Source organism: Rhagoletis pomonella, unplaced genomic scaffold (assembly GCF_013731165.1).
Source record: "Rhagoletis pomonella isolate Grant_MI unplaced genomic scaffold, Rhpom_1.0 Rhpom_scaffold_00008, whole genome shotgun sequence".
NCBI classification, from domain to species: Eukaryota; Metazoa; Arthropoda; class Insecta; order Diptera; family Tephritidae; genus Rhagoletis; species Rhagoletis pomonella.
Genome location: NW_023458562.1, coordinates 21,628,675 through 21,645,190, shown reverse-complemented (window position 1 = coordinate 21,645,190; position 16,516 = coordinate 21,628,675). Strand labels below are relative to the sequence as shown.

General features: G+C 34.4%; 1 protein-coding gene across 1 annotated transcript in view; it reads left to right on the top strand.

Annotated features, from left to right (window-relative positions):
• The window catches only part of LOC118744402 (endoribonuclease Dicer), a 51,060-nt gene that overhangs the window by 31,089 nt on the left and 3,455 nt on the right, over positions 1-16,516 (top strand). The window contains exon 9 of the mRNA XM_036477398.1: positions 9,627-10,802. Coding sequence (XP_036333291.1) covers positions 9,627-10,802 — 1,176 coding nt within the window. The remainder of the gene's footprint in view (positions 1-9,626; positions 10,803-16,516) is intronic.

Sequence of the window (16,516 nt, the reverse complement as noted above, 5' to 3'; positions counted from 1 at the left end):
TAAATTTATCGCTTTCAATCAGATGGCCGGGCATGGTATTGGATCAAAGACCCAAATTAAGCCTAAGCGCATCATGTACTGCAAACTGTGAGTCACAATGGTAGGATCTTAATTGTTTGGGGTTGTATTTCAAAAATTTTGTTGGTACGTTAGTGCGCATTATGCGTAAGGAACAGTATCTGTTCATATTTCAACAAAATTTGCATTTGATGTAGTCGAAAAATGAGAGTTTCTGCTGAAAAATCACCCAACACATACTGCATATGTTCGCAAAGACTGGATACTAAAACAAAAATTTGCTAATTTGAAATGACCTCCACAAACCGCGGACATGAATCTCATCGAGAATTTGCGAAATCAACTAAAAGCACAGCTTAATAAGTATCAAAGTCCGTAAAATCGAGTACATGAGCTGTGAAAGCAAATTAAGGATATACCTCCAGAATTTTTACAAAGATACAAATAAGGTATGCCAAATCACATCCAGGAACTTAAACAGGCAAAAGAGTACTGAACATTGTGTTAGTAGTTTCTTTTTTTGGTGAAAATTGTTAAAAAGCTCTTAAAAATATATGAGTGCAAAACTGTAACATCTGCCTTAATTTACATTTTGGTCCGCTGGTTTTTTTTATTGTTGTTGTATTGACTTCAAATCAATATGAGAGAGGGAGTAGGGATGTATGTACCAACAAGAATATACAGCAAAAGTATGAAAGTCGTTAGAACTTGGAAATTATAGCGGTGGCTGAAACAAAAAGTGTTAAACCATGTTACAGTTTTGCTCGTCACTGCATATTCGTGCAAATGAAAATGTAGCTGTCAAACTACCAAATTGCCGGCAATAGATGGCAAGATATAAGCTCTGATATATATTGCTCTCGAAGAGCAATGAGCGGTCTCCATTGGGAAATTATATTCTGATATATGTATCAAGATATAAACTTTATCCTGTGGAGACGGGCAGTTAGCTCTGCCATCGCGAGGGCGTCGTTGCGCGCGAGGCACTAATTTGCAGCAGCAGACGAGCGAGGCACTCATTTGCAGTAGCAGACGAGCGAAGCGAGTCAACGAGCCAGGCAAATGAGGCGAGCAAACGAGCGAGGCAAATGAGGCAAGCAGATTACCGCCCTATTCCCACACCACTGACAAAACTCAGCGGCTGACTATTGCCTTGACTACTGCGCCTAATACTATGCCGCAAATTTATTATAAGCTGTCGTATGACAATTGTCAGTTTTATTTTTATGACCTACTGAGTAAGTGACAACGGCGAAACAATGTTTATATTGTGTTTTAGGCGCAGTAATTGTGACAATAGTCATATGATGAATTTTGTCAGTGTTGTGGGAATAGGGCAGTTAGACAGGCAAACGGGTTGTTTGGTCAGCAAAAATGTATGGGATAAAAATTGCATTAACTAAGAATTTTGAGTAAAGGTTTGAACGCACACATGCAGATATGTATATACATACATATATACACATACATATGTATGTATTTATTTATGAATATATTCTCATGTACAGAAGAATAGATGCGTGCTATTTTGACCAGTTTTGTCTACTAGGTAGGCACATATGTGCATACATATCTATATAGGTATAATTTTTTTAATTTTCAATAATTTCTTATAAAATTTCAACTCATACCTCGGAACTGCAATTATTCGTGTTTTTAAGTAATCGGTTGAATAACACAAGAAATAGTGTTAGTGGATATTATTCATTGCAGAATATTCACACATATGCACTAACACTATTTTACGCTCGGCACACAAAGCGAGAGCATGTACAATGACTAAAGCGCTGGTTATACTTACATTGCAAGTGCAGGGCATAGAGAAGCAGCGCATGTGAAGCAGTGGTGTAATTATACTCGGCATAGAGCGCATAATTTTCCAGAATCAGCTGCTCACTGTGATCAGTTAGTCTGTTCCACTACTCCAGCATTTAGTTAGGAAAACATAAGTGAAGAATGCTTATTCATAGCTTAAATGAAGTCGACACTAAAGTTAGTTGCTGCTTTTTGTCATAATTTTCAATGAAATGGCGGCAACTAACTTTATAATTGACTTTGTTTCGAATATAAATATGCCCCAATGTATGTACAAGAACGACTTCTCAGTAATTCCTCTAAATCTGATGGGTACTGGAACAGACTAATGAGAGCAATGAGAGTGGCATCTCTCTTTGAAAATGTCACATAGCGAAAAATCAAAATTCTCCAGACTTAGATGCCATGCCCTGTCATGCGCTGCGTAGGATAATCGCTTGTATGCAAAGCTCGTTAAACAGATTCTATATGTGGCAGTACTCATGTTATGCGCTGCAGCACAATGCAAGTATAACCAGCGCTTAAGTTCTCTGTTGATATGAATTGATGTAGTGCTCAATTCTCTCATTGAGCCATTAAACAAATTAGTTATACCGAAATAAGTAGGAGCACTAAGAAGCACCAATAGTTCAGTTGAGTGATTTTGGTGAATTTAGTGATTTTCGTCGTTTATAGCAACAAAACATGTACAAACGACGAGAAAGCGACAGCATGCGAAGGCACACTAACACACTCTCACTTGTTGCTCACATTTGTTTATGGTGGCGCCCGCATGTCGCACAGTGTTGGGAAATGAAATTGTTCCTTCAGTACGAATTCTATACAAAAACTGTACTTTTCGACTGTAAATTGCATCGACTTTTTAATTTGCTCATATATTTTCTTAGTACATGCATACATAGATTCCCTTCAAGATCAATGATTTGATGGTATTCATGGGAAAGTTTATATAGGTACATTTTACACTTTGAACATAAATGTGTATGCACATATTTTAAGGTACACTTCTTAACAAAGTTTTTTAAGTTATTATGCATGGATAAAGGAGACATTCTTTGAATTCAGCACTAAAGTTTGACATTTTATTTTTAGTATTTCAAGTGCTTATCAAAACTTTACGACACTCACATATTGACAAGATTGGCCATTTATCTTAAAATTATTTAATTTTAATTATTTGTTTATAAAAATGCAGTTTATACTTTAATAAAACCCCAAGGTTCAATTTTTGCGCAACATTAAAAAAATCATCAAACTTTCGTAAAAATTTCGGGCTTTTAACTCGATTTCCTAGAAATACATGTTTTGAGAATGCCGTTTGTAGTCCGATCAATTTAAATGATGTGCAAGTTTAAAATAACTGCGACTTATCGTTGGTTTTTAATATATATTTATATTTTTTGATGAACACCGTCATCGTTAAAAAAAAAAATCGCGTTTAGATAATATGATATTGACGGCAAATTCCAGCTGCTTTAAACTTGCAATTTATTATACTAAAATTGAAATAGAAAGCTCGAAATTTTTATGAAAGCTTGTCGATTTTTTTAATGTTGTTCAAAGATTTAAACTTATTTTCATACAGTTTTTGTTAAGGAATTAACTATATTTTTATAAACAAATAATTAGAATTGAAAAATAATAAAATAAATAGTCAACTCTAGTCAATATATGAGTGTCGTGAAGTTATGATATTAAGAACATAAAGAATTAACGATGACACTGTTTCTAACTATATGAAGCTGATTTTGACATTTTGTTTTAATAAGATTTAGTATCGAAAATATTCTTTCAAAATTTGCCTAGGAATGTGAGGTTGATAGTACACCTTTTACTATGTTATAATGGTTATTTCAAAACCTTTTTTCAAAACTTACAATGGCAAAAACGAGAAGGCGAAGACAAAAAGAAAAAAAAATTCCCGCAGTGAATTTTCAGAGCTACGTATATATAAATAGTATTCATCACAAAATTGTACTAAAAAGTACTGCGTAGTAAACGAAGTTGTATCAAAAAAGTACAATTGTACCAAAAATGCCAACGCTGATGTTACACAAAGCAGAACACAAATAATATTAAACTCATGAAATTATTTTCAGCCTCTCACTCGACCAAATGAGTAAAATCCAGCTGGGTAGACCATGATAAAAAAAATAGGAGGGTAGAACCGCTGAGAGGAATTTTTCAAATTCTTGACGTTTGCAAGCAATTTAATTTTAAAATTTTACACACAAACTCACACACATTCTCATTTTCAATCTCAAACAACAAAAACTTTAAACAATTCCTTTTTTTTTACTCTCAATTTTATACGATTTTAAAATGTTGGCAAACTTCAAAAAAAAAAAAATAATGGCCGACGCATTGAGAGAACGGTTTTACCTTACTATGCTTTTATCATGGGGTAGACTATACTCGATAGAGACAAAAATTGCCGCCACAAATAAGAGTTAGTATATTTTGAGTGTGTTCTTGTTTTGGTGGAAATTACTCTTAGTCATTTTTTGAATTAGTGTAAGTACTCATTTGCACTAATTGTTATGGATCATGAATAAGTACACTAATTTTATTAGTACTCAAACCCGGTCTCTGCACGCAATCATGGGCGATCAAAGCACTCGTGGTGTTACATGAAATACAACCTTTGAAACAAGGCGAATTTATATAAGGTGGTGTTACTAGCTCAGCTGATTTTGTGTATGTGTTTTGCCGCACGGCTTCTGATATCAAATTGAAAAATTTTGTTTGAATTTCTACACACACTCTTACAGATTTTGACAGTTTATGCCACCAAAGCAAAAACAAAATACATGTAAATTTTTGTTTTTGTACTCCTGCTATCACCTTATATTAATTCACCTTGCTTTGAAACTTTACTAATTAATTGTTTATACCGACACATAAAGCGCTTTGACCCAGTTCGCTGTGATTCAAAGCGGATGCATAAACCAAATTTCAATACGCTCTGAATTTGAAAAGTGTATTCAAGGCGTATTAAATAAGGTAGAAGTGATTTTGACATTTCTCTCTTTTGAACGCTGACTATAATGTCAAATGATGAATAACTTTTAGCCCTTTTCAAGTTGGCATTTTCTAATTTTCATTAAAAATTCAAATGTGCTTTGAGATAGTTTTGAATTGTGTGACTTTTTTTTTGTTTTTCGACCACATGCATTTATAGATACATACATATACAAAAATGAAAAGGAGCAGGAACTACGAGCGTTGCATTGTGTGCAAAGTGGTGCGATACTTTAAGGTAACTAGTTGCGAAGTTAGAAGACTTGGTTGCCTAACGCAACGGAATTTCAGAACTGAGTAAGAGAATTTTCTTACAATATTATGCACACATAACCGCGTCAGGATCTAGATTTACACTGATATACATACTTATGTAGAAGAAAACATTAAATCATTTTTTATAAGTGGGGATGTTTTTTAGAAGTAAATATTTAACTAAACGCGCAAAAACATTGGGCGAATAGAAACAAAAAAAATGTTTAAAACAGTTTCATAAAACATTTATTTCATTTAATTACGTGGTTTCCGTTATGAGGTATTTTTTTCTGTCCATTAGTATATGTGCATATAAGATGCGAATGCAGCTAAAATTCTGTGAAGAGAATATTGAAGTAACCCAGCAAAAAACACGATTACCACAGAAACGAAAGTGGAAACGAGCTAGGCGGTGGGAATCGCTTGCTCTCCCGCTTCATGGCATTATTTTAACATGGGCATGTATGTATGGGCATGTAATGTATTTAGATTTTACTTAAAACTCGGATGAACATAAATGCACATTTAATTAAGCTTAAAATTGTACTTCCTCACTCTTGTACTTCACTTCATTGACTGACTTCAACATCGCTGCAAATTGAACAAAGAAAAATATGATTTTTATGCGAGACAAATTTCTACAGAAAGTAACGGTATAAAAATAATTTTTGGATATTCATTCTATTTTTCAGCTGACTACGATGCAGCATTCTACTTTGCATTCCCCGAAATGAAGCAAAGAAGCGAAATAAAAAAAAATATTGTAGGACATTCTACTTTGCATTCCCTGAAATGAAGCAAAGAAGCGAAACAAATAAAAAAATATTGTAGGACATTCTACTTTGCATTCCCCGAAATGAAACAAAGAAGCGAAATAAATAAAATATTGTAGGACATTCTACTTTGCATTACCGGCAATGCCTAAAAGAAGCGAAAAAATTCGAAAATTCGGCATTATAACGCTATGCCTTCTAGAACACGTTACCACTAAAAGCGATTACCGATTTTTTGCTGGGAATCCTTAAAATTAGTATACGTATGTATTTATGCTGATGCATTTCTATGGTGAAATTATAAGCAGGTGAAGTACTAAAAAAGCTTTCTCGCTTTATTTTCCTGGCATTCGGCTATTTTATACAAATTTTTAAAGGCAAATTTTCAAATAAGTTAGGGTCAAATCTTTCATCTCGCTCTTATTACTACACCTGGTATAATTTCACCATGATGAGGTTCTATTGATGCTAATTTGTAGCAAACACAGCACGCGCACCTCATAGGGTTAATTTGTTTGTTTACAGTTTTTTGACATTATAACTAGTTACAAGAGAGTTCGAGCTAGTTGTCCCTTCTACCTTGTTAAATATGCCTTGAGTGCATGATTCAATAATAGAAAGGTTTTGTAATAAAACAGTCTTCTCGCTCCCACACATAAAATCGGCTCCTTTACTTGTGCAAAATGTTGCTTACTCTATAGTTTCTAGTGATATTAGTAGTAAAACCAAAAATTCTTCATACTAAATATTCGTTGGCATCACCTTCGTTTGCGAAATTTTCTAGAGCAAGTGTAGAATACGACCGTTTAGCTATGAAATAACCAAAAATGCCGATTGATAGAACCTTTTACGCTGATTTCAAATTTATTTGGCGCTGGTAAAAAGTAAAGAATATATAAGAGGTTTATTTGTATTTTTACTATTACTAAATTGTTGAAACCCAAAAGTAGATCATGATAAAATATGTAATATCGAATTAAAGATAATAACTTGCACTTTCTAAATAATATAAATTTCTTTACCATTAATTATGCAGTTTTTTTAAAAAAAGGTTATTTTTTTGGTTTTGGTTTAAAAATACAAAAAACTAAATTGTGTACATCAGCTGAAGAACAAATTAATTACCTTTATGGTGGCGTCATTAGTTTTTTTATCGGTTATAAAGTTCATAAGATATTAATATTTAAAATATCTAAAAACTGAACTTTAACCTTCTAGAACGTCTTCATTTTTTACTTGCGCCAAATAATTTTGGCATGGTTGAACTGAGCATAAAAAGTTCTATTGATTTGCATTTTTCGTTTTTGCATAGCTGAACGGTCGGTATTCTAGATGTGTTCCAGGAAATGACGAATAACTTAAATCAAAAATGCATATTTTTATGTATTGTTTAGTATTTCCATTAAAACACCAAATATATTGCAAATTCGAATAGAATTAATAATACACATTTTACTTAATTTGCGTACTTTTTGTAGTACCATTCCACTACCGTTTTCGCAAAGGCGATCACATTCTCCCCCTTTCTCCTACTTCCAAAATACAAATCTAGATAAAGGAGTGTGAAGTTTTAGCTGTCACAAATTACACAACCTTGTAGTTATTATTGAATCATGCCTTGAGTGTATTGACTCGAATTTGATGTCAAATCGGTTTTTTATTTCTCAAGTCGGTTAGAAAACATAGAAGAAATTGACGACCAAGTCGAACCAGACTTGCTGTATGATAATAGTTGCACGGATAAAATACGGATAAAATAATAAGTGTTTACAATAATGTATGTTCGGTTGACTGTGCATCTCAGAAACGAAATTATTTTTTTAAAGCGTCAAATTAAGAAAATCCCTCCAAATAATCGTCAGATTTTGGAACAGGACGACAAGGGCATCGAGATGAACCTTCTGTATGAAAATCTGACGCGTAAATCCTGATGAGTAAATCCAAATGGCGATTTTTTCGCATCTTCGAGAAGACGCCACGAGCTTTCGTCACATCTGAATCGTCAGATTATTGAATGGGGGGTTCATTCGGGCCCATTTAGCATTCCTTGTGAATATCTGACGCGCTCGAGTAAATTTTTTTGTCACCCATTTTTGACCATTCCGTACGCCCAACCCCACCATGCAAACCGGCAGATTAGCATATTTCCGTCACGTTTGATTTATTCACTATCAGTATCTGACGCGCTCGAGTAAATCCATGTAACTGTTTTTTTTTTTTACATTTTTGGAAGCCTGTTGATCTTCTACCCACCGCTGGATGGAAAAACATCACATGACCTTTTTTTTTTGCCATCATATCATCTTCAAAATCCAATAGGTCAAAATGACGCTCGAGTAAATCCCGATTTAGCATCGGGGCTCCCCTACTAACTGTGACGAAATTACATTTTCTAAGTGATAGCCTCAGTATCCAATACAGAAACAGAACATTGTTTCACCTGATAACATAATATCTCCCTGGACAATATCCTCAAATAACAGAGATCACACAAAATTTCAGTGAAGCTGGACACGCAAAGGGTACAGCAGACGGTATTGATGCTGTACTACGAACAGACGTGAAGCCTTTCATTGGAATTATGAAAGTTCATCAATACACCTGGGCGAAGATTAACCCGCTAGTGATTTCTTTCAGCTCTTTGAGTTGCTTTCACTGTTTTCCGGGAAAGACCTGCTTTCATTTCAACCTCGGATCTACAAATTATGGTACTACTCCATCTAAACATCGCAAGACGTCAATCACAAGAAGTGAGGAGTACAGAAAATCGTCAACATCTAAAACTAGGGATTTAAATGGTGGACCATTGACGAACGAGAAGAAGAAAGCTGGAGAAATAACGTTTGAGGTGCGCGGTGATTGATACAATATTCGTTTCATTCCGTATATTGAAATCGTCTTTGTACTTTTCGGGCTTTGAAAATCGTGATTGTGCCGTGATTTGATTCAGTGATTGAAGCGGCTATTTGCTACTTCCTTGTTACAAATTAATTTTGAAGTTTAAATATGTTTTTTTTTTAAAATAAATGAAATTAATAAATTGAACTAATACCTAATTTCATTAAAAATGAGAAAAAAAGGAGTTTTTTTACCCCGTAGTTTTAGATATTTCGAGTTTGTAGCGCAACCACTTCTCGTATACGCTCAAATGTCCAAAAGTACCATAAAACCTGTCTCATTTGGCTCAGTAGGCATATTTCCACGGCGAAAAATTAAGATCTCAAAAATCGCCATTTCCGAAGAAACACCTATCTATTGATATCTTACCAAGAGAGATTGACACCTGATTGCCTTAAATCTTTAAAACGCAAATTTTTGCGATTTTTGAGTCGCTTGAGTTTTGGTTGTACATTCGATAGTTTGACATGGTAGCGACGATATACATATACAGCTTTTAAAAACTTTAAATTCAGCATTAGCGTTCATATTGTTCAATACATGTTTCCAATCGTAATCTTAAAGACGGTTATTCAAAAGATCAGAGCTGCACGAACTAAAGTAAAAATTTGGCCGGCTACTCTCAAGAGAAACAGTAGAGTAAACATAAAATTGAATTGTGAATCCCTTATGTGTGCATGGAATTTGTCTGATAATAAATTTATCGTCTCATCCAAGGCCCAAAATGTTATATATGTATATAAATTAGTCTTTTGCAAAGGTGCCTTTTTTAACATACATATGTACATTTCCAGTTGAGCCCCCTCAGCAGTTACATAATACAAGATTTTTGTATATTTTCTGTAGGAGCCGAAAAAACTACTCCCTGCACTGCCCACCCGCTCCACCAAAGTCGAATATGAGGTGATGAATCTAACTGATACAGTGGCCTGGAAGGAATACATGGAGCCCGAAGACTTTTCTCGGAAGCCCGATTCGATATTCCCCGTTGAATTGGACTATTACTACAAATTCATATCCGGCTTAGCGATGGAATTAGATGCCTTAAAATTGAGTGAGGACGAATGGTCGCCGTCGCAATCACAGTTGAACATGCCTAAAATCAGTCCATTAGCATTCGAAAACAATGTGGCTCGCATGTCGCTATGCGATGCCCCTTTGGCTGATAAGCGACGGCTGCACATACTCGAATTGACGTTGAGCGGACAGACGATGCAGACCGCAGAGCAGGCCGATTTTTTGGCTGCCATCACCACAGCTGGCGCAAATGACGTCTTTGATATGGAGCGATTCGAGTTTTTGGGGGATTCGTTTCTTAAATTTTCGATCTCTCTATATTTGGTGCATAAGTATCCAAAATGGCATGAGGGATTCTTAACTGAAATCAAAGGGAAGCTTGTCTCGAATAAAAATCTTATCTACTGTATGCTCGATACTGATATACCGGAACGAATTTGTGGTTACTTATTCAAACCTCCACATGAATGGTTGCCTCCATTAATCAGCTTACCACGAAATATTCTAGAACTCATTGAGAGTAATGACAACATTATGAAATGTTTAACACCGAGTGATTTATATGCGATTGAACTGGATGACGACGAGATTGCCAACGGATGTTGCTCTACCGATAATTTAAGTAAATTGGTCGCTTGTAGCACTCAAACGCATAAAATGATCGAGGGACCAGCAGCGGAGGAGGCAAGACTAGACAATGAATTAAATTTGTTTATATACAAAGAGACCTTGCGCGATAAAGTCGTTGCTGACACCATGGAAGCTATACTCGGTGTTTGTGTGAAGAATTACGGCATTTACAATACTTTCCGCATGTTGGAATTCTTTGGAATCTGTAAACCTGAACCAGGCCAATCTTTCATGCGTTTAATGGACTTGAAGTTGGGCAGCCCGTTGCTGCATGCAAACATCTCGGCCCGTGAGGTCGATAGTTTCCTAATCAACTATCCAAAATTGGAGGAGAATTTGGGATATAAGTTCCGCGATCGTGCATACTTATTACAGGTACGTGCCAATTTTCGAATGTACATACTAGGCTGGGTCGATTTTGTATGGGGGAAAATAAAAGGCATTTGACCGTATTGTAATAGTAATATTATGATGTCTTTGGTCTAAGCCAATTCTTATTGGCCACGAAAGATTAATTTAAAACGTATCTTTAGCCCGCGCAATATAATCAAAGTGTATGAATTTTATAAATTAAACTTTGGCTTGTATTATCTATGGAATGCGTTAATTGTTATAAACAACAAAAAAAATAAAAGTAACAACACAAACTCGGCTATTTATCCGAGCTCAGCCAGGTCGGTTAAAAAATACGCGACCAGAAGGGTAGTGTTGGTAAGTGAAAAAACTGCTCTATTGTGAATTGTTAATGGGAAAATGGGGAGGGAAATTCCTTATATACGTTACTTATATTTTAAAAGAGTATATATATTACGCAAATACTAATTTAAATTGGTTTTTGTATCTAGATCCCGTTAAACTACTCACATTTTCTTGCCAGCTACTAACAGGGTTGCTTAAGTAGCTAAAAGGAAATTTTACCCGAGTTGAGCGTTCTTTTGTCCCTCGCTTACAAAAAAATGCAGCTAATATTAAGAGGGCCATGGACTTGTTCACGCCGATTTGGTCAGTTTTCAAGATTGTGGTGAATGAAGTCAAACATGTATTGTCAAAGATTAGGAATCGTTTGATAAGTTAATAGTAGTTTCAAGCATATCAGTATTTACATACATTAACATAATACTATTAGGGTGAGAAACACCCATTTTAAGTCCATTTATGCAGTCTTGAAAATTTTTCCCGGTTTCTAAATCTGCCGTTATATGAAAGTAGGGGACGTGTAATAAGTGTTTAGATATACATAAATATTTTAGTCAATTCCATTATGTGAAAAAGTGACTGTAGGTAAATGCAATAGTCTTTAATATATCCTGGGACATCCTTTTGAAAACTCTCCAATTGGACGATATTGCTTTGCATTTAGCTTGAACGAAAAAAGTCACTCCCTGGCACACTTTTCTGTAATCCGGTTATTTATACAATTGAAGAGACATTTTTTTTAGAAAAAAACTGGAGATCCACTTATGTTTATCGATATAACTTTGGTAAATGTTACTCGATCGGTACCTAATAATTACCAAATTGAAGGCGAGACTTAATGTTACTGATTTTTGATAATAATATGATTAAAATTGTTCGGATTATAAACAAATTATTAAAAAAAAAATTAGAACAAATTTTTCGTCATTTTCTTATATTTGCAATTTTTATATTTTATGCATAAACCTAAGTAGACTAATTAGTGTTTCTAGAAGTTGTGCCTGTTCAGTGTTTCCATACTCATTTGCATAGACAAACTTTTTCCACAATGATGAAAAATAATGGCTTTTCTATTAGAGTTACCGAAATTGTTCCGAAAATTTGCAAAAATTCGCGAACTATAGCTAATATTAAAAAAAAAGATTAGAATATTTGGAACCAGCGACCCAAACGCACGCTAGCAATATTAAAGCTGTTCTTTACATCTTTTGATTTTTGGGCAGTGCAATTATCAAGAGAACAATTAAAATTTTATTGAAAACAGATAACTTTGAGATTAACGATAAGCTAAAGGGCTGCGAGAAATGAAATTTGACTTTTGCGTAAACGGATTCATTATCTAATAATATGCACCAAACCCTTTTGCTGAACCCAGAATTTTTAACAAGAATTGGTCTTATTCGACGACAACTAAAATTAAATACTAATATTTTGCAGGCTTGTGGTTGACTTCATGATACAATATATTTTCACTATTACCAAGGGATTTGAGAAAAATTAGATTTTCCACCCGCCCTAGTACATGCATACAATTTTTGAATACTTTTTATACTCGGGCGCACTCGTGCACCACGATATATTATATATTGTGCACAACGGTTGTTTGTAGCACTCGTAACAAAATTGTGGTAGATATAGATAGAATAAAAAGAAATTCGATTCAACTATTTTTTGCTCGATTATCGATAGCAACCGAACTTCAGTTGTGTTGCCAGTTGCCGAATCGATATTACAGATGGCAACTGACAACTCTCAACTGGCAGCTGCATTTGCATATAAAGTGTGTATACAGGCACCTACATTTTTAACATTTTGCAATGTATTTTGCTTTTACACCGTGAAAATTAAAACAAAACAATTTGAAATTTTAGTTTTCGTGGTGAACGTGCTTTTGGTGAATCAAAAGCGAACTAGTTACAAATTTCTTCCTCTATCAACTGAAGCACCTCTTTTAAAACACCCGACATACCAAATTTTCCAAATTAAAGTGATTTCTGTGGGACTCCCTTCTGAGAAAAATCAAAGCGGTGCGCACGCTTTTAGGAGCAGAGGTATACGAAGTCGTTTCTCTGTTTATTAACCATATATAATAAAGCTTCTCTTGGAAGTTTGGAATATGCTTGAATGTGAACACAAAAAGATAATAAAAGAAAAACCTTGAAAGCATTAACTTTTGCTTACAGTGCAGGCTGTTGCTAGAGGATTGGAATTATCCTTTAAATGCCGCTTGATTGAAATTCTCTCCCCTTTAAACAAATAATTGTACTGAACTTAGCATTGTTGCTGACTTTCATTTAATACTTTTTATTTTAATAATTTCATTTTACTAGCACAGCTTGTTGTCGTTGCCGGTTGTCGAACCTTCAAATTTCGATTATCGATAACTCTACAGCAACTGACGATAGCTACCATTCGTAGCACAAATTTTCTTTCCAGTTGCCTTTTCAGCTGGCAGCCGAACCGTGCTTGCGTTGCTATCCGTAATCGACCTACTATTTTTGCGCCCAAACGTTTGTGCACACCATAAGTTCCAGTTTTGTATGGCTAAGTACGGATAGTATTGAAAATGTGCAAAATCTGACAATAAACACGCTCATGTTCCATATCACTATAATTTTGATAAATTCCATTCCATTATAACTGGTGGGAGATTTTACTCGCAACACTTAATTTTTAAGAAAGAGGTTTTTGCGTTGTAAAATATCTCTCGCCACAAGCAATAACCGCCTAAGTTGACTTAAGAAAGAATGGAGTTGTATATCGAGGGCTTATATTCAATACCCTGTATCTGCAATTTTTCACAAAAACTACTTTGTGATGTTAGAACCCATCTGGGACATTGCAATTTAATTGTAAGTTCTTCTGTCAAGCGTTATACAAGGTCACCATTAATATCAACGATGACACTTATTTATTTTTATCAGAATCTCAGTTTTGTGAAAAGTGCAGATAGAGGGTATCGAATATAAGCCCCTCGATATACTATCGTATTCTTCAACCACTATTCCATGCGTATGGTGAAATCCGCATCTCGCCAAATAGACTACTTAAAAAGTTATCCCCATAGGGATAACATTACAATCCAAATGTTTAAAACGTTTTTTCTCGAATTCGGGTTTTTCGACTTAGGCTGTTATTGCAGCTGTCATAAACCACAGACATGAACTATACGCTTTCGTTTTCAATAAAAATTAGGTTGATATAATTTTCATGGGAATATTAAAAAATATTTCAAGTTGGTGCACACATTTCTCTTAGTCCAGCTGTGCATAACAAGAAAAAACGATATATAAAGCGTGCGCCATATATACAGTTATCTTTTGTCCTGTCAATTTTGCCAGTTTGTCCATAAAAACCCGAAACCCGAAAAACCGAAAATAAAATTTCTGCCGAAAAAATACTAGCGTGCTCAGGAAATTCGCCTGATTAACATATCCAAACATGCATTCCTTAAAATATCCGCAAACATAGTTAATTAATGAAAAACAATTGAAAATTCACCTCTCAATGCCTCAAACAATGACAAATTCACTATAACTCAACGAATCGAGGATACACTCTCAATTTGTAGAGGAAACAGTAATCTACAAAATCGATGCGGGAAGCTATGCCCTACAATGCCTATTTTTTGGGGGTGCGGGTGATCAAAAATAGGTAAAACATAAAAAAATTTTATTAAATATTTACAATTGTGACCTAAATATAAAAAAGGCCTGCGCTTTCGAAATCTGGTTTCGGTTTGGCTCTGTCTACTTTGGTTCGAAAGATATTTGATTTAAAAATCAGCTAAGTTTAGTCAATCATCAAGAAACGGTTTTTGTGATGAACATTTTTCAACTTTAGAGACGTAGTGTTCATAACGACAAACGATATTTTATAAGTTTCTGTTTGGAAGATACACTAACCGTTTATCTAAAGTAAGCTTTTTCTTAAATTAGTATTAACCTAAGTTCATCAATTTTTGTGTTGATAATTAAAGGTTTATTTCTTACATTTTTACCTTTACCTAAGCTTTTAAATACTAAACCAGAACAAGCCTAAAAATATATTTATACAGGCGTCTACTATGAGTTATCCCAAATAATTACATATATAAACTAGCTGCGGGAAAATGCGGGTTTTTACGTAAAGGGCTGCTTTAAAGTCAAGTCGTAAACTTTTAGAAAAAAATTGGTTTAGAAAAATTTAACAGGAATCTGTGGGAATTGAATCATAAAATAGTGCAGATTAATATCTTCAAGTATATGTACGTTTGACCAAATTGCTCATTTAAAGAAAATGTTGTTGATATATCTTCCGTTGCTCTAATCACGTCAGTTGCGGCAGATCTTGAAGATGTTTTGGTATAAATATTTTTAAACCAGTTTTTATTTTTTCAAAGTAAAATTTAAAAAATTAATATTTTTGCAGTGCCACTTATGTATATATGAAAAAATGTCAAGCTGGACAAAAAAAAAAATGGAAAAATGTAAAAATTATTCCCAACTTTAATATGAATTTCTAACCAATTTGTGGCTGATTTTACATGGTGAAATTTAAAAGATAATTAAAAATTTGAATTTTATCAATAATTTTCATTAAGTTAACGATAGTTGCATGAAGCTTTGCAATGCAAAAAAATATGAAATTTTCGAAGATCTTGTAGTTTGAATGAAAATTGTATCATTTTAAATTCTTTTGCGGGTCAGTTTACAAAGTCGATTTTTAGTTATTTTTTACTGTTGTTGGTAATTACATACGTATCTTCCAATACCAAAAAAAAAAAAAAACGATAAAATAATGTGGTTGTTCACACTTGCCTGGTTATCAGGTTATTTGGTTATGTGTTTATATTTTTTATTCAGCTTACAAAAATAAAATACACTTCTTCTTCTTCTTTATTGGCCGCCTAAGCGATTTTGGCCGAGTCCAAAACAGCACGCCAGTCATTTCTCTTCTGTGCTAACTGCCGCCAATTGGAAATGCCAAGTGAAGCCAAGTCCTTCTCCACCTGGTCTTTCCAACGCAGAGGAGGCCTCCCTCTTCCTCTGTTACCAGCATCGCGGCCCGCGTTGAATACTTTCAGAGCAGGAGCGTTTCTATCCTTTCGAACGACATGGCCAAGCATGGCAACATATACATTAGGGTGGTTAATTTTTTCTACTATATGCTGCGTATATCTTATGAGGATTCTACGTGTAATTCTAAGCAAATTGCCGAAAGTTCCGGCAATTTTTATTTCCTTAATTTAATAAACAAACCATGGGCATAAAATCAACTTGGAGTTTGCGAAAATAGGTTTCAAAGAAAATGTGAAATTTTCACTGTTGGACCCTCCGATGGAAGTTATAAGAAAAAGATAAGTACAGAAATGTACTCCTCATACCATAAAACCCCTTATAGCATGTTTTTAA